General features: G+C 40.1%; 1 protein-coding gene across 1 annotated transcript in view; it reads right to left on the bottom strand.

Moving 5' to 3' along the window:
- The window catches only part of LOC117811810 (glutamic acid-rich protein-like), a 52399-nt gene extending 46283 nt beyond the window's left edge, over positions 1 to 6116 (bottom strand). Inside the window, exons 1-2 of the mRNA XM_034682285.1 lie at positions 6056 to 6116; positions 5852 to 5926 (exon numbers count right to left, since the gene is read on the bottom strand). Of these exons, the coding sequence (XP_034538176.1) occupies positions 5852 to 5926; positions 6056 to 6116 (136 nt within the window). The remainder of the gene's footprint in view (positions 1 to 5851; positions 5927 to 6055) is intronic.
- Positions 6117 to 18409: the final 12293 nt, after the last annotated feature.

Genomic DNA, 18409 nt, shown 5'->3' on the forward strand with positions numbered 1-18409 from the left:
TAGTGGATTCTTTCTTTCTTTCTTTCTCTTTTTTCTTCATGTCTTTCTTTATTTCTTTTTTTCTTCCCTGTATTTCTTTTCATTTTCTTTCTTTCTTATTTCATTATTTTCTTTCTGTACTGTCTTTATTTCTTTATTCTTTCTTTTTTTATTCCTGCTTCTCTTTCTTTTCGTTTTTTCTCCTGTCTTGCTTTCATTTCTTTTCTTCTTTCTTTCCTTCTTTCTTTCTGTATGTCTCTTCTTTCTTTCTGGCTTTATTTTTTCTCCTGTCTTTCTTTCCTTTTCTTGTTTTCTTCCTTGTCTCTCATTTCTTGTCTTTTTTCTTCTGCATCTTTCTTTCATTTTCTTTCTTTCTGTCTTTCTTTCTGTCTTTCTTTCTTTCTTTTTTTCTTCCTGTCTTTCTTTCTTTTCTTTTTTTCTTCCTGTCTTTCTTTCTTTTCTTTTTTTATTTCTTTTTTCTTTCTTTCTTTCTTTATTTCTTTCTGTCTTTCTTTCTGTCTTTCTTTCTTTTTTCTTTCTTTCGGTCTTTCTTTCTGTCTGTCTCTTTCTTTCTTTCTTTTATTCCTTCTTTCTTTCTTTTATTCTTTCTTTCTTTCTTTCTTTTATCAATGGAGCTGTTTTCTGAAAGATTCTCTAATAAAAGTCATTTACTTAAATCAAGTAAAGTGTTTGTCTTAAATCAAGATTATCCGTCTTCTACAAATAAGATCTCATCTTGAAAAATGTATGAAATGTAAAATAAACCTTTTTTCTTCTGAATTAAAACTCAAAACAAGATCATTTCATTTCAAGATTGTTTGACTTAACAGGAAGATGCATTGTCTTAAAACAAGTCCCTCTATCTTGCTCAAATGTTACTTGTTGAGTAAATGTATCTTAAATCAAGTGGGAGAAGACATTTAGACTATAAATGAGACAATTTCACTTTGTAAGATTTTGAGTTTTTGCAGTGTGTGAGCTAATGTTACTCCATGCTGACCTCACTGCCTCTCTTCTGTTTATTTATTTACCTTGCAATGTCAATTTGTACTCTAGTTTCACCATACTCATGTCTTCACATATATTTCATACAATGTGATCAACTTAATTTACATTTTTCAGGCCAGCTTCAAATGTTCACTTTAATAACAATCACACATATAAAACTATCTGAAATGATTCAATCCATGTGTGGCCCAGGGATACAGAAATTACTTCAAATCATAATCAGCCCGTGACTCATTATGGTAGATCCTTCAGGTCAGTGTTGTGTGTAGTACAATCTGTGCATGCTTCTGGACATTATACATTACGCTGTATGTTTGTATAATGATGGGTGAATCATGAGCTAAAAGTATCCGCTCAGCAGGTCATCTGTCAGGGGCGCTGACAGTACCAGCTGGCCGGTTCTAGCTGCCAGGGGTACAGGCGGGTTAGAGGGTGGGCCTCCCACTATCATAGTTCTCCTTTTTATATCAGGGGCTGAAACGCCGCCAAGCCTCAAGATGTGTGTGCCGTCCTCCAGAACAACAGCCTAATTGATCCAAAAAAAACAACAGAAGGAAAGGAGGAGCAGATTGCCCACGCAGCCATTCATGTCCAGCATATTACTGCGGATCCCGAGTTCAAACCGGGTCGGGGATGAAAAAGCCGAATCACAGGGGCTACAAGATCAAAGGTGTGCGGCTGTGTGTATTAGTGTGTGTGCGTGTAAGCCAGTGAAGGTATTTTGTGGCAAAATGATGAAAGTGTGGAGCTGATAATAAATTGAAAGCCTCCTGGACATGACTAGCAGGCAGAAGATGATTGTGTTTATGGGTGTTACCTGATTGGTTACCGGTGAGGTGGTCCTCAAATAGTCCCTACTTTTAGCATGTGTGGCACTGACGGCTGAAAAAAAAATGCATGGCTTTAACAAAGTTCCCTGTGAAAGAGAGAAAAGAGGTCAAACAAGAAAAGACGTCACTCATATTCCCACTGGGCAAGAGGAAGTGGGTTTAAAAAATATTCACATTTCTTTCTCAGGTTTTATTCTGATGTTAGACAAAAAGATGAGATTAAACTCTCAAGCCCTCCTTCTACTGATTGGCCAGGGTGTGTGACCTGTGTTACTTACAGTGTTTACAGCAGCTGAAATATGGAACAGCATAATAACCCCTCTTTAAAGACTGATGGCAGAGGACAGCTGGCCCAATCTCCTTTAAGTCTAAACCATGAAAACAGCAGACCCTCTTAAACTCACATTTGCCCTTTAATATATTACATTTTGAAAATTGAATTAAGGAAAGGGTAAAAGAAGGGTTGCAAGCTATAGCATCTTAGAAAATACAACACTATTCTATGAAAAACCATTTAGACCATAAGCAAGTGGCAACCTCCAATCCTGAGACATGAAGCTGATGACCCAGTAGTCCGTAACCTCGGCATCATCCTCGACCCCACCCTCTCCTTCAAACCTCACATCAGAAACATCACCAAAGTATCCTTCTTCCACCTCCGCAACATTGCACGGCTCAGATCCTCTCTCTCCTCCTCTGCTGCAGAAACCCTCATCCACGCCTTCATAACCTCCAGACTGGACTATTGCAACAGCATTCTTTACGGCCTCCCCCTCCACCGACGTCAAAAAACTTCAATATGTCCAAAATTCAGCTGCCCGTTTACTCACCCACTCCCGCTCCAGAGCCCACATCACACCCATCCTTCAGCACCTCCACTGGCTCCCCATTCAGCACCAAATCCACTTCAAGATCCTGCTCATCACCTACAAAGCCCTCAATAACCTCGCCCCCTCTTACCTGACCGACCTCCTCAAACGCCACTCCCCATCTCGCCGCCTCAGATCCTCAGATGCCAACCTCCTGTCCCCTATCACCAAGTCCAAGCACCGCACCTTGGGGGACAGAGCCTTTACCATCGCTGCCCCCGCTCTCTGGAACTCTCTCCCTCCACACATCCGTAACTCTGACTCACTCCTCTCTTTCAAAAACCACCTCAAGACCTACCTGTTCCAAAAAGCATACCACACATGACCTCTCCCCCCGCCCCACCTCTGTCCCTGTTTTGTTTGTTTTATTTATGTGTTTTATTTTCTTTCTCTAGTTTTCACCCTATGTAAAGCGACTTTGAGTGCTAAGAAAAGCGCTATATAAATTCTATGAATTATTATTATTATTATTATGACATGAAGTGCTGACCCCTCATCCACCTGAGACTGGCTCCAGATGCACAAGAGGCCACATACATACCCCTTCAAAAAGGTCCATCTATACCAGGGGTTCCCAAACTTTTCAGTCCAGGACCCCCAAAATATAGGTGCCAAAGACTCTCAACCCCCACTGTCCCTCAAAGTGATTTAATGTGGCTTCATTTAGCTGGTCTGCAGAAAATGAGCCTACCTATATGAGCATGTGGCTGTTATTCTTACTCCTACTGATGCTTTAGATCATTAACTGTTCACAAACCCTAAACTTAGGAGTCATCTGGCAAAAAAGAAAGGCAGAAAACTCATTACATTTTCTACTTTCAAGTTCAGCTACTATTCTTGTCAATATTTTTTACTGTAATGGTTAAAATGTATAATTTTTAGATAACTTAAAAAAAAAAAACATTCAGGGAGACATCTCACGGCCCCCTATTTGTGTCTCGCGACCCCCAGGGGGTCCCAACCCACTCTTTGGGAACCCTGATCTGTACCACAAAAAAAAACACGTGTACATCCTGGTTCTATTTATTTTTATTCCATCGATTTAGTCTGGCTTTTATTTTTATTTTCTTTAACTTCATTTAATTTATCATTTTAATGTCACTTTATATTCATTTTTGTATGTTTTTGTTTTATTTATTTTTTAGTCTCCAATTTGTATTATCTAACTCCTTATTTGTATTACTTTTTCAGCACTTTTATTTATCTCAGTCTTTTATCTTTACCTTTTTTATTGTCTTAACTATTTGTAATTATTAGTTTAGTTTAATTTGATCATTTATTTATTTATTAGCTATTTTTCTTTTTTATTTAATTATATAAATTGTATTGCAATTGGTGTGCAATACTTCTAAATCCATTTCTGTTATATGTTTAGTCATATATTTGATTTTCATTTGTAATAAGTGTAAATAACCTCTGAACTGCATTTGATTTGTATGAAAGGTGCTCTATAAGAGCTTGAGAATTTTTGTTAAAGTGCATTAGTTTTAAAGATATTAAGTTGTCCATGATTTGGGGCGTGTTTGACTTGACTGACAGGTAGCTTCATATAGCTGTTAGTGAGGAGGCTAAAGACCCGCCTCAGCTCCACCTCTTTGCCTCTTGTTAGGTCGACTGAAAGTTAGGATGAGTCAGCATTTCCAATATGGCGGCCGTCATTCAGGGGCTTCAAAACTCATTGGTTTCTGATGCAGAGAAAAATGTCCATGTGTATACAGTCTATGAACATAATACATACCCAATGGCGTATGGACATGTCCCTACCAGTCTCAAACGATGGCTGAAATGTACCAACCAATATTCAGGTTGAAGGGGGAAAAAATGCGCTTCCTGCAGCACACAAAGGGTTAAATCCTTTCCCTCTTACGTCTTGAAGACCGGTCTATTTTTTGATTGGCTTAGTTAGCTTGCAGTGTTGACGGTGCACTCATGTCTGAGGATGTCAGCGAAAAGAAAGACGGACACTAGAAGCTATTTCAACAAACAAAGTGTAAGTCAGCAGAGGATCACAGTCTCCCCTCATAGGCAACCGCTAATGAATGCAAAACATAATTTCTGTTGCAGCCGGATGCACAAGCGGATACTGGGAGGACGTTTTGGGGCTATGTCCCCACCAATGTCAAAATCAAACTAACACCCTTGTGCATACCTATGCACACACACTAACTAAGATAGTAGAGTGGTGTGTGTGAGAGAAAATGTGCTTTATCGCTCAATGGCTCTCACACTTTTCACCTGCAGCTAAGTCCACACATATTAACAAGATATGTTAGTGCATTTAACTTCTCCCCAAATCATCAGTTACCATTTATACATTTCAGTTTCAATGCATGTTATCTGTTTCCTCCTGCATGTTGCAGACTTAATGCTAAACTAAGCTTAGCCTGGCTCTCAATGCACACTTTCAATCTACCCACCTCAGTCATGGAAATAAGAAACGAAGAACCATTTACACCGAGCCAGCATTTTCATCATCCTAAATGTGCACGATCATAAGAGCACATTTATCTGTGTAAGCACACTCAAGGGCAAAAAATAAAAAATACAAAGTCAATATAAGTGTGTTAATTATCTGAGTGATATCCAAAGAGATTCTCTTATCACTTCAGAAATGTAATCTCATTGTAATGAGCCAATAAGGTTTACCTAAAACCCTATCAAGTCCAAATTAGATTTTAAAAGCAGAACTCAGATCCAAATCCAACACCTTGAAGGAGGGCATGATTAAGTGTGTCCAAAAGTAAGGCTCAGATTTTTCAACATAATTACCTGCCGTGAGACGCTCGCTGGAAGATTTAAGAGCTGACAATTAACTTTGTGATGTAACGGCTCTCTTCATTAGCTCCGCTATCTGAGGATTCTCTCAATAGATGATTTTTAGAAATAGACTAATCATGTTAAGCACTTTCTCGGTGAAACTGGAGGCATGTGAAATTGTTGAGCTGTTAAGGGAGGCTGGAGTTTATTTTGGCAGCTTTCCTCTGCATCCCAGCAGCGCTGAGGGTGAGAAGCCAAGCAGTCAGCGGCGAGGGGAGCCCAGGTATAAAAAAAAAAAAAAACTGCAGATGCATCATTAATTCACTCCCCTTTACATTGTGGCTGTGAGTTCAAAGCTTGCTTTTTTGTTTCTCTGTGTGTGTCCTCTGTCTTCCCCGCGGGCCTGACCAGCCTGGCCTTTTGGACGCTGGAGGCAGGTGGAGTATCGGGTCAGGGTTGGAAAGAAGAAGAGCAGCATGGATCCTGCCAGTCACAAAGGACCCAAAAGACTGAGTGTCCAGGCCCTGCAGGACCAGCTGGCAGATGGCTGCCTCAGGATAATGACCAGGTGACATCTGCAGAGTGAACAAGCCATCAGGCTAACAGACTCACCTTGACCCACCGGGGAAGCCAAGCTGCCCGTTCTCAACCTCCTCCTCCTCCTCCTTCTCATTCCACGATTCCCTCAGGTTACGCCCACAAACCGAGAAGTATAATAGAAGTTTATTGATTCACAAAGTTTCTCGAGTCCCTGGAAAAAGAGGTGTGAGAATGTCCTGAAAAAACACTAACAGATTTTGTGTGGGAGTTTGAATTGAATTTCTTTTATTCACTCGAGATTCAGTCGCTGCCTTTATCAATGCCAGATTAAATTCAGTCTCTGTATCATTCTTTTTAGTCTCCATTCTGACCGAGACATTTTAAAACACCAAATTAATGTCACACAAGCCTGACTTTTGGGATCTAGTGGAAGAGATGTGGTCTGATCATAACATGAAGCAGAATAAATTGCTGTTTTTTGGAGGGCGTTTTTAAAATCTTTTTATTGGGGACACAATCAGAGCAATGAACATTGTCTCTGCATTCAAAGAAAATTATAATCAATCAATTTCCCTTTGTAAAATAATCAGATACATTGTTTTATTTCATTTTCATTTTTAATTTGATGCTCAGACCATGATCACATGGTATGGAGCCACAGAACATAAATTACGAATAACAAAACAATATAATAATGGCACACGGCATGTTTGAAGTACAACAGATCTTACTCAAACAATGGAAGGACATTCTTCAGAAAAGCTCCTAATTTACAGATAACTTTTGCCTTATCTGATTTCAAAAGCAAAATTAATTTAAACACAGAGGGACATTGGGAATAATACCTGGGTATGAACCTCTCTCTATTATTCAGAATGCTTGTGTTCCTGCATTCAAACAAAATATGGCACTCGTCCCCTACACTATCATCATTACAGACATGACAAATCCTCAGTTTTCTGTCCAGGCCTTTATACCTTCATGTGACCTTAGGAATCCTGGTGTTATTCTTTCTAAAATTACAAATAGCCTGTCTATACTTCTGGTTTTCAAATAACAAATATTTTTCTAGTTTTACATCTCGTTTAAAGGTGACATATCACGCTTTTTTCATCAAAATATATTGGTCTAAGAGGTCCCCAAAACATGTCTTTAAAGTTTATGCTCAAAAAAACACTTTGAAATCAGATTTTGGCATGCCTGAAAAACACTCTTCTTCAGTCCTCCTCAGAACACTCTGTTTTCTCTCTGACCACGCCCCCTCAGGAAGTGGATGTGCCTCGGCTGTCCAGCACGTTGATCTAATGTTTACATGTTGGCTGAATATACACGGCTGCTCAGAGATCACGTTACTTCAACCCTCTGAATCTGATCCTGACGGAGAGGCGTCTGTAGCAGGACCTTTCCGAAGGATTGGTCACAGATTTAGTGTTTCTTGTTGTTTTTTTTATCAGTATGTCGACGTGTGTCTTGGTACACAGCTACGAACATGTAGCTATGTGGCTATGCTAACTAGCGCTAGCACTTATCCATGATAAATAAAAATCATCCACTAGATCTTCAAATCTGCAGACGTGGGGAGTAAAACCGACCTCTACCAGAAAGGCAGCGGGACCTTTTCTGAAGGATTGATCACAGATTCTGTGTTTCTTGTTGTTTTATTTGTCAGTATGTCGACGTGTGTCTTGGTACACAGCTACAGCTACGACATGTAGCTATGTAGCTATGCTAACTAGCGCTAGCACTTATCCATGGTAAATAAAAATCATCCACTAGATCTTCAAATCTGCAGACGTGGGGAGTAAAACCGACCTTTGTGTTTATTAAGACAGCCTACAACTAGCATGCCTCCCTCCTAAGCTCCTTGTTAGCACACATTTGTGCAGGTAATGAAAAACGGAGGAGGGATTCAGTATTATTTTATACAGTCTATGGGCTGAACAAGCTCCGAGCTCTGACTCCGTTACAGACTGGATATTGTTGTTACGTAACAAAAACACGGAAGTCTGAAACGGCTCGTTTCACACACATTTACAGAAAGGTGGAGAAATCAGAACAGGGGCACAATGGATTTTTTTCATTCTCGGGGGGTTTGTGGACATGCCAGGGACACATATTTCAGGTAGAGAACCATTAAAAAGTCAATTTTGCATGATATGTCACCCTTAAATTGTACATATAAATCACATGATGTCATTTTATCCAGTTCACCTTGCCACTTTTGCAAAAACTGATCTTTAAGCCTGTGTTCAACAGTTTGTCTAATTAAATACAGTAGTCACCAAATAGATAAACGGCAATTGAATACAATAAACAAACAAACATTAATTACATTCCAAAAGAAAGAAAGAAAGAAAGAAAGAAAGAAAGAAAGAGGGAAGTTGAAGGGGGTCTAGGTTAGAGGAAGGACTGGCAATGAGTGAAAATACTCAAGAAAACAATTCCATGTTTTAAAAGGTTTCTTAGAACTACCCTTCACTGTTAGACTTGTCTTCTCCAATTTGAGAAATGACATAACGTCATTAAGCCACAATGATAAAGAAGGAGGTTTGGAGGCTTTCCTGAGGAGTATTCCACGCCTTGCTGAAAGAGAACTAAAAGCTAATACCTGTAATTGTAAGGAATTAAGTTGAACTTGATCAAGTGGGATAGCGAATATAGCAACAAAGGGGTCCATCTTAACCTGAATACCCAGGACTTTTGACATGGTCATAAAAGAATCATTCCAAAATTGATGTAGTCTTGGACAGAAAAAAAACACATGTGACTCAAGTTACACGAGGAAGCATGACACCTATCACATTTATCAGGAACATTAGGATATATTTTTGATAATCTAGATTCGGTTCGATGGATAAATTGCTGTTTTATTAATATTTTCTCCACAGTGGAGCTATTGACAAGCTATTTTGAAAAGGCAGCGTTTGTGCCTTGTCTAAAGATTCACACACATTGGCTGCGAGACACAGAGCGCAAAGGTCATCTTTTGACAGTGCTGAGATCATGAAAAGGTCAGATTCCCTTTTGCCATTTGGAAAAGAGGCAGTGTGATACCAACATGCCAATATAATTTTTGTGAGTGTTAACACCATACATTGTTTACCAAATAGCTTGCTGCGGCTGTACGTCTGCAGACAGAGAAGAAGGAAGTAGTTGGGGAAACTTCTGAGGCAGGAAAGACTGACGTGTGAAATGTTGAAGGTGCTGAAAGGCTTTGCAGCTGCAGCAGGTAAAATGAAATGCATGCATTCTGTGTGTTTTATGTTCTAGCATTAAATAAAATGTAAGTAAGCACATTGGAAAAGGAGTAAATAATACATATTGTGAGGAAGAATCATCTTAAAGGGCTTCTGGGCCCCTGGGAAGTGACCTAGATGAATTTCATACAAACATGGGCGCAGTGCAGAATCAGTGTTTTTGCTTTTTACAGCCAAATGCAGTTAAAATGAAACAGATAACAGACAGGATTATGTGCATTAATTGAATTCTTTCATGTTGACTTTCTGCTTATTTCTGTCAGGAGATAAACCTCAATTTTAAATCAGCTAGAGTCGCTCTCTTAACTTGGATATAAAGAACGTTAAAACAAAGTTGAATAGAGGAGGATGCTGTGCATACTAATTAAAGGATCACATATTGCCTACATTGTTCTGTGGCATGCATACAAATATGTACGCTTCATTAAATGTGAAACCATCCAGAGAGAGGATAAAATATCTCCATCAGGCGCTCGTAGGTAGAGTAACCAAAGTGGACTTCATCGAGACTTCACCTGGAAGCTTCAGTGCACTGTCAGCGAGGCAGTGTGAGCACACTGTATTTATACAGTGGATGACATCTGCAGTAACATAACAGAGTACCACTCTGACATGATCTGTAAACTTCTAGCTTATAGTCTTAATGGGGATTGAGGTCATGTGACTTAAAGTGGGAAAACAAACACACAAACTTTGTCATACGTGCCATATCATGGTCTCATTACACTTCTCCTACCTGAATACTCTTCAAGCGTTACAGTCTCCTGAGGCTAACTGAGTACAATTACCTCCAGAACGCCTGTATAATGTACCAGACCATCCTCAAACTGAACCAGAAACTATGTGAGCTCATTCCAATCTACCTACCTATGCACACACATGGAACACATGCTACCAGGAATAAAAACCTAATTACTGGAAAAAACGAAGGTTAAAATGTAGCAGCTTCAGCATTGTATGCAGAGGGCCACAGATATGGAATGAGCTCGACAATGGGTTAAGAATGTCACACTCCATCTCCATCTTCAAGAAAAGGCTAAAATTACAACTTCTGGCAATGTATGATTAATGTACTGATCATATCAATGCACCCTCTAATCTATGTATGTCACAACAATATTGAGATTGTCTGTTGTGTGTTTGTTATATGTCTGTTAGTATGTTGTTCTTGTATCTTGTCTGTTGCCACTTTATTTGTGGGAAATTGGGCCCCCTATTAGAAGCTTTAAAGCTGGGGTTGGTAATCAGATTTAGATCCACTTTTTGTCATACTGGTTAAAATGATCTTTATGTCCTGATGGTAATCAATACATGATGTGTTCTTAAAAAAGAGCGAAGAAAAGCTGCTATCTACAGCCGGAGTAAACCTGAGAAAACACCAACCAATCAGCCTTTTTTGGGTGCCAAAATTTTAAACCATTCAAATCCCGTCCTGCTGTTCTGCCCGCCTCCTGCGTGTACATTTCCCCGGCGTGCACTCTGAGTCCCCGTCTCCTGCCTCTACTTCCCCCTGACTCTATTTACTGCCCCTCTTGCTTGACCTCGGGCCTGTCCCCTCTGACCCGATGAGGTGCTTTGCTCAGGACTGTAGTCCGGATCAGAGTCTAAAAAGCTCTCACCACGGGGCTCTGACAAGCAAAATAATGAATGACATTCAGTAAGTCCTACAGAAATGTACATGTATTGTAGCGTCCATCCAGACGCTGTAGTGATGACGAGCCGATTCGTGAACACGTTGATCTTTAATAACCGGTCACTGTCGGCCGTGATCACGCCAACCAACAAAACAACAATCAATGTTTGAATGAATGAAGAACTTCTCCTCTTGTCTCTCCTCTCTCCCACTCACACTCTACACCTCTCCTGATGCCTTCACTGACTGTCAACACTGTAGGAATTAAGAACATCTACACTGAACATGTTTAACAAACAGTAGAGCTGTTACAGTATTATATATGTATTATAACTTTTCTCCTGATATCGTGTCATCGGTACAACTGGATAATGCTGGAATGACAGCTGTGAGTACTAACAGCAGCCATGTTTGTTTGTGTTTTTAACTTTCACTATGAGAATGTTTTGGTGAGGACCGGTTTTGAATCAGTCACCATCATATGGTCGCAAGTCAGCGGCGCTCGTGCATGTGAGCGGGGGGGCGTCGTTTTGTAGGAGCTCTGAGGGAGGAGGGGAGGGGTTAGACGGAGTCATGAGGACATGCTACATTCAAATTCATGCTAGTTTTCCGAGACTGCCAACCCCAGCTTTAAATAGCTTCCTTGGGGTCACCCCTTTCCACAGATCCAAGCATTTTGAAATGTTTACTGAATATATATCTATAGATGTTTATTTGTGATGATGTGTGTGAATAAACTAAACTAAACTATCTCAAAAAACTTAAGACAGGGTACTTAGTTTGAATGCCTTTGTAAACAAATATTAAACATTGAGTTCTTTTGAGATGAATTTATCTTAGGTTTTTAATTGAAACACATGCAAGTTAGTGGACAGTTTTTAGGAAACTAGAACACCTCTTCTGCGGATTTTACAAAGCTTTTGAATTCAAAAAGTACTTCCTTAGACCCAAAAAAGACCTTTAATCTGAACATAACCAAGGAGTTTTGAATGCTAAACCTAATATAACTGCAACACTTCTGCAACCTTATCTTTGTGCTGTTATTGTTGCACACCCAAATGTTAAAAACAAGAAAAGTTTAAAAGAAAGCCTTATTCTGAAATTTAACCTGATGATTCTTTCATATTATTTTCTGCCTGTGTGCTTTATTTTGAAGATCTGACTTCACATTTCATGTATTTCATTGCTGGCTTGACACCTGAGCCGTCCACTTGTCAAACTCTTACGTCATCACATGCCTTGAGGTACAAAGATCATCAGGTCTCAGCTTAGAGCCCCAGACTGAGCGTCTGTCTTTGAGGAGTGAGAATGTGCTAAATGTGCTGTATATCACAGTTTTCTCACAGTTATCATTCATTAATCTGCTGAGATAATGCTTAGTAGCAGAAAATGAAATGAAGCCATCATTATTCACAAATCTCAGCCAATTAAACCCGTCCACAGTTTAAAGTCGTGCCAAGAGATCCTGTGACTGCACTCAGATGATGATGGATTGTGTGGAGTTTTGCATCAATAACAGAAGAGCTGCCAAGTGAATATGAGCAAATGCAGCGTTTACTGTACTTCTCAGGAAGATAAAGAACTGTTTGAAGACAATAACACGCTGTTATTATTATTATATATATTATGTTTATTTTCTCCATCAGATGGTTGTCTTTCCTAGATAAGATAAAGATACATTCGAAGCTGCAGTTCCTTGAGTGTCCACTTGAGGCAGCCTCTAAAGGTCAAATAATCCCTGTTACATGCACACTTTTATGACAGATATGAATTAATGAGGAAGAGAGGGGGATGACTTGCACAAAATCATGTCATGGCCAAGGGTCTATCCTATGACCAGTGTGACAAGGACTGTGGTCTCTGTATATGGGGCGCCTGAGCTAAACCAGCACTCCATTGCAACAACATTTTTGCAAAGCATGCCAACCAACCATACCTGGTTTCTCTCTTGTTCAGTGTTAATCAGACTTTTATTTATTCGTCAGTCAGAGCATGGAAATCAGGATTATTGTTGGCTTTTTCCAAGAGATTGATCTTCAAGCGAGTCCACTATGTTATGCAGGCTTTCTTAGCTTTTCAGATCTGTAGACGTACAAATAGAATCTCAATCTGAGGGAAGCACAAGGGTAAACTAACTCACTCACTCACCAGCTGATTAATTAATTAGCCACAGTTGTCGACTGTTCAGCTTTGATAACTCGACGTTGAAAAGCCCTTCCCCCTCTCCTCCAAATATGGTCACGTCCGGCTCCAAAAATCCAACATGGTGGCTGCCAATTGCTGAACTCAAGGCTCACTATCATCACTCCCTCTGTCTCTTATCTCCTCTATCCCTCTATCCAACCCCAACTCGGTCAAGGCAGATGTCTGTCTCATGTGAGTCTGGTCCTGCTCGAGGTTTCTGCCTGTTAAAGGAAGTTTGTCCTCGCCGCTGTACATGTATGGTGGATTAAAGCCGTGGTTGGTAGTCAGATTTAGATACACTTTTTGTTATACTGATTAAAATGATCTTTACGTCCCGATGGAAATCAATACATAATGTGTTCTTAAAAAAGAGCGGGGGAAAAAAGCTGCTATCTACAGCCGGAGTAAACCTGGGAAAAAAACCAACCAATCCCTGCCATCAGGAGCCAAATCATTAAACCAATCAAATCCCATCCTGCCGTTCTGCCCGCCTCCTGCAAAGCGTACATTTCATGTTTGTTTGTGTTTTTAACTTTCACTATGATAATGTTTTGGTGTTTTCTTACCGCTGAGTGAGACATGAGTGCGAAACACAAACTATGTGCAGAGGACCAGTTTTGAATCGGACACAATCATATGGTTGCGAATCAGCTGCACTTTTGCGTGTGAGCGGGGGCATCGTTTTGGAGGAGCTCCGGGGGGGGGGGGGGGGATGGGTTAGACGGAGTTGCGAGGAAATGCTACATCCAAATTAATGCTAGTTTTTCGTGACTATCAACCCTAGCTTTAAGAGGAGATCAGACTGAGTCTTGTCCTGTCTTGATGTTGGGTCTTGGTTCATAATTTGACATAGAGTGGTCTAGACCTGCTCTGTTTGTAAAAGCGTCTTGAGATAACATTTGTTGTGATTTGGCGCTGTACAAATAAAGATTGATTGATTAATTGAAGGCTAAAGTCCATGGTTTATATGGAATATGGTTTAATATTGCACAGGTGGTATTTGTTTGGAGGAAACAAAGCTGGATCAGCATGTTAGGTTAGGGATTATGTCTTTTTTTAAGGAAATACAAACATGCCGTTAAGAGCTGGGGTGTAACCTTGTATTAAGCTTTCTTTTGAAGTCAATCTAAGCAGAATGAAACACACATGTTTCTGATGTTACTGATTAAACAGACACAAAGTCTCAGTTTCCATCCTCTGTCCTAGCGCCCTGCTCCTCACCTTGCAGTGTTTGTGTTCATGGCTCTCACACTGTGAAGAAACACTAAGTGTCTTTCACTCTCAGTGTCTCCATTGCTTCTCTAAGCTCCTCCAGCTTATGCACACTGCTTAGGATGCTTTTCAAGTGTTTAACCCACTTTCTGCTCTTGCGTATAGACAAACATACTTTTGGGGTTTCACTGACTTTTGTATTCAAGCGGAGCACCGCAAGACTCTCTAAACAGCAGAAAGCCTCCACAATGAGGAACTCTATTTGCATAAACATCTTTTGTCACCTTTGAGAGTGGTCATGGTCGGGTGGCTTGCTTTTGTGATGAAGCTGTAATTGGATGTGCTGAAAGCTTTCTGAAAGAAAGTCAACACTGAATATAGTACGCAAATAATAACAAACAAGTTTTTGTTCATGTGAGGATCAGGTCAACACAAGAATACTGAACCACACGTCAGAGAAGTGTCTGAACGTTGATGTTTGATGATCAGAAACTTTTTCAACATGTTGAAACTGTAGAAGTTATTACAAGATTGGCTGAAGTATAGATCGTGATGCCGTCATCCTTCATGTTAAGAGATGGAACAACACCTTTTCTGTCACTATAGTTAGTTTACATCAGGCTGATGTTTAACCAAGTGTTTGTTTTCCTGAGAAGTTTACTTGCAATTAAGTATTTGATGATTAAAAGAAAGGTTATAGCACCATGATTGGCAGCTTTGTTGACACTGTGTGAACCTGACTAACAGAGTAGAGGAAGAACGGGGAACACGTTAAAGCTTAGCATACACTATACGATGTAATGACGGTCATGGTGGAAAGTGAACTCACACTGTATAAGGGAATTGTTTATGATGCAGGACTGAAGCTGTCAAATTACGTGCTCACACTGTACGGTCTGATTGTCAAGCAGGACCCGAGTTCTCACATTGAGTGTGTTAAATCGGGACAGAACTTTGACACTTTTCAACAAACACGTTTTGAAAACTCCCACACACAGAAGTTGAAGTCAAAGAATACAACTTTAACAATAAATATTAAGTACAGTTATCTCTTAAGTTAAACTGTAGAAACATCTGGAAAGTGGAGTTCGTGGCACAGCTGCTGTACTGGATTGCATCAGATCGCACAGGAGATCATAACTTTTGGGCTTATCATGTGTATCTGTGTGTATTTTGATTGTCTACATCAGGGGTTCCCAAAGTGTGGGTCGGGATCCCCTAGGGGGTCGCGAGGCACAAATGGGGGGTCGTGAGAGGTCTAAAAATATTTATTATTATTTATTTTTGTTTATTACCTTGTTTTCTTATCTTCCTTTGTGTTTGTACTGTTTATTAGGATTATTTCTTTATAATAATTTTATTTTTTTGTATTTATTTTTTAATTATTTTATCTTCTCTTTGTTGGTTTTGTATTGCTTATATATAATTTGTTAAAGCTGCTGTTGGTAGGAATGGTGTAAAAAACATTGCTTTTTTTTCTGCTGGGTTTGGAGTAAAGGTCATAATACCCATCGGTACTCATCGGTAAGTGAAGTAATTTGAGACTATTGTGAAATCTCTGTGTTTTCCAATGCCTTTGTATGAAGCAATGTTATTATTCCCCTCGTTCCCGTTATGACGGACCAATCATAGCTAATCTCCAATCCTCTGTCCTGATTGGTTATGAGTCCGGCACTACTATGACTGCACACGCCGATCTGTGTTTGGGGGTTAAGAGGAAATCTGGTTTGGTAGGGATAGTGTTGACATTCGAAGTCCCTCTCTCTGAACAGATGTTTACTCTGTGACTACCAACAGCGGCTTCAACTTGTGGTGAACAAAGAAAAACTGAAAAAATACAATAAAAAAAGTTGAATGACAAACGTTATCTAAAAATAGTACATCTTACCCATTATAGTAAAAAATATTGACAAAAATAGTCGCTAAACTTGAAATAAAACCTTGAAAATAGAAAATGAGTTTTTTACCTTTCTTTGTTCCCAGATGACTCCTAAGTTTAGGGTTAGTGAACAGTTAATTATCAAAAGCATCAGTAGCAGCAGGTTAATTCAGAGCAGCACAGGAAACAGACACATGCTCATACAGGTAGGGTCATTTTCTGCAGACCAGCTAAATGAAGCTACATTAAATCACTTTGAGGGACAGTGGAGGTGGCGAGTCTTTGGCATCTATATTTTTTTAGGGGTTGCGGGCTGAAAAGTTTGGTCTACATCATGCAGGGTGTGGCCATGATGCTTCCAGATACTGGCTACCATTTTGCACCATTGCAACCAGGAGGGAAAGCCGTGAAGTCAGGGGAATCGGCTCCTGGCCCTGCTGTCGGCCATCGTTGGCTTCTGTGTCTCCCTCTGCACTGCACTGCTCGGCACATAATCAAGCTTAAATTCAGGCTGGCTTCCAATTCTGTGGTGTGATTCAGAAACCAGAATCAGCCTCATTTAGTTCTGTATGTTCAGCTTAACACAAGGGTAACTTTGCATACCCGTCATTGTCTCTGGTACCAAATGTGTCACCAGTGACTTTTGCCTTAACTTTTGCACAACAGGAGGAGTCGGTCGGAGACACTTTGCTCATCTTTCAATGCTTAAAACTGTGATCATTACGCATTGGGCTCTGTGCCATTGTGGTGCATCCAGGGACTCAGGGATAGTCTTTCTGTCCCGACCCTTCTCTGATATCCTCACAAAAGAGTTCTAAACACAAGCAAATACAGCAAGGAGCAGCTCTATGAAGATCTGGAGCCCATCCAGATCTATCCAAACAAAAATACTCCCTCATTACTCTCCCTGCAGGGATGTGGAGGGCTGCAGTCTGATCTGCCGGCGTGGTTAAATCCATTTCTTTCAAGTTCCTCCGACTGCATTGACTTTGTTTTGCTTCTTTGCGTCATTTATTCAAGCACGAGATTTGCTCAGCCCATAAAAGAGCAGTTGAGTTGGAATAAAACACAACAGGCGCATGAGTGACAACTGTGTACATAAAGGAGAAGCAGAACTAGGAGAGTTTGCTCAAGCCTGCTTTCAAATGCATATCGGGAGGCATACCACATGTTCTGACACTTCGGTCCTTAAGCTGGTAAACACACCTACCAGTTTGTGGAAGATTATTCACAACAGTTTGACGGTTGCAGCCTTTTGGTGTTTTCATCACTCCAACAAAATCAGTACACAAATGAAGTCTGTGTGATTCAGGCAGCAGAGGAAAAAGGCATGATGTTATGTTAATACTCTCGACAAGTGTGCAATATTAATGTGAACACTAGTATGAGGCATAATTGATTAATTAGACAAGCTGTATGGATGAGTCCAAAGGGAAACGCCGGATAAACAACTCTTCCTACAAGAGAACCTTTATAGATTACAATGAAATAACAATATGTAGGAATCCGTCGGCTAAATCAATATTGAATCCCATTTTAAAAAATCCAGCACAAGTGACATTATTGATCTGACACCTGACATATTCTGTGTATTTTTTCTGATGACACCTCAGGAGATATCTTAATCTCACTCGAGACCTTCAAATGTCAAGATTCATTTCTCTCTGCTCCCTCTGGAATGATGTTATTATGGTCGAGGAGATGACAGCTGTATCAATTATGCATAAGGTGAGAGTGTGAGGAAGGCATCTATGCAAATGAAGCTCGCCCAATCGGTGGCAGTGAAATGAATGGAAATGCTCATTCCAGAGTGGTCAGTTCAGGTGAGTTTCCTGGCAGTCAGACCTTGAAAAAGTCTGGTGACAAATGAGACAGTTTTTTGAGCTGCTTGTATCTCAGCTTCTACCGCCTCAGACCAGCCTTTTGTTCCTGCTGACGACAGTATAAGACAAATATTCAACTGTGATACCGACGCTTTGTAAAACATTCAGTGTTATTCTTTCATTTCTATGAGGCACAGTCTGTGAAAGTATTAAAATAAGAAAGATGTAGAGACGTCATTCCAAAGAGACAGTTTGATATTTTGAAAAATACATTTCCTTTTGCCAAGAGTTCAATGACAAAATCCACTTTCAACTCACTCATCTTCTTCAAGACCTGAGCCAGCAGCTTATCCATGTGGCAAGGCTTAGCAGAAAAAAGCAAACCTGGCTTTCGCTCAAGAGTATCAAAATCTAACTATTGACTCCCCAGATCTCATT

The sequence above is a fragment of the Notolabrus celidotus genome, chromosome 4 (assembly GCF_009762535.1).
Source record: "Notolabrus celidotus isolate fNotCel1 chromosome 4, fNotCel1.pri, whole genome shotgun sequence".
Taxonomy (NCBI): domain Eukaryota; kingdom Metazoa; phylum Chordata; class Actinopteri; order Labriformes; family Labridae; genus Notolabrus; species Notolabrus celidotus.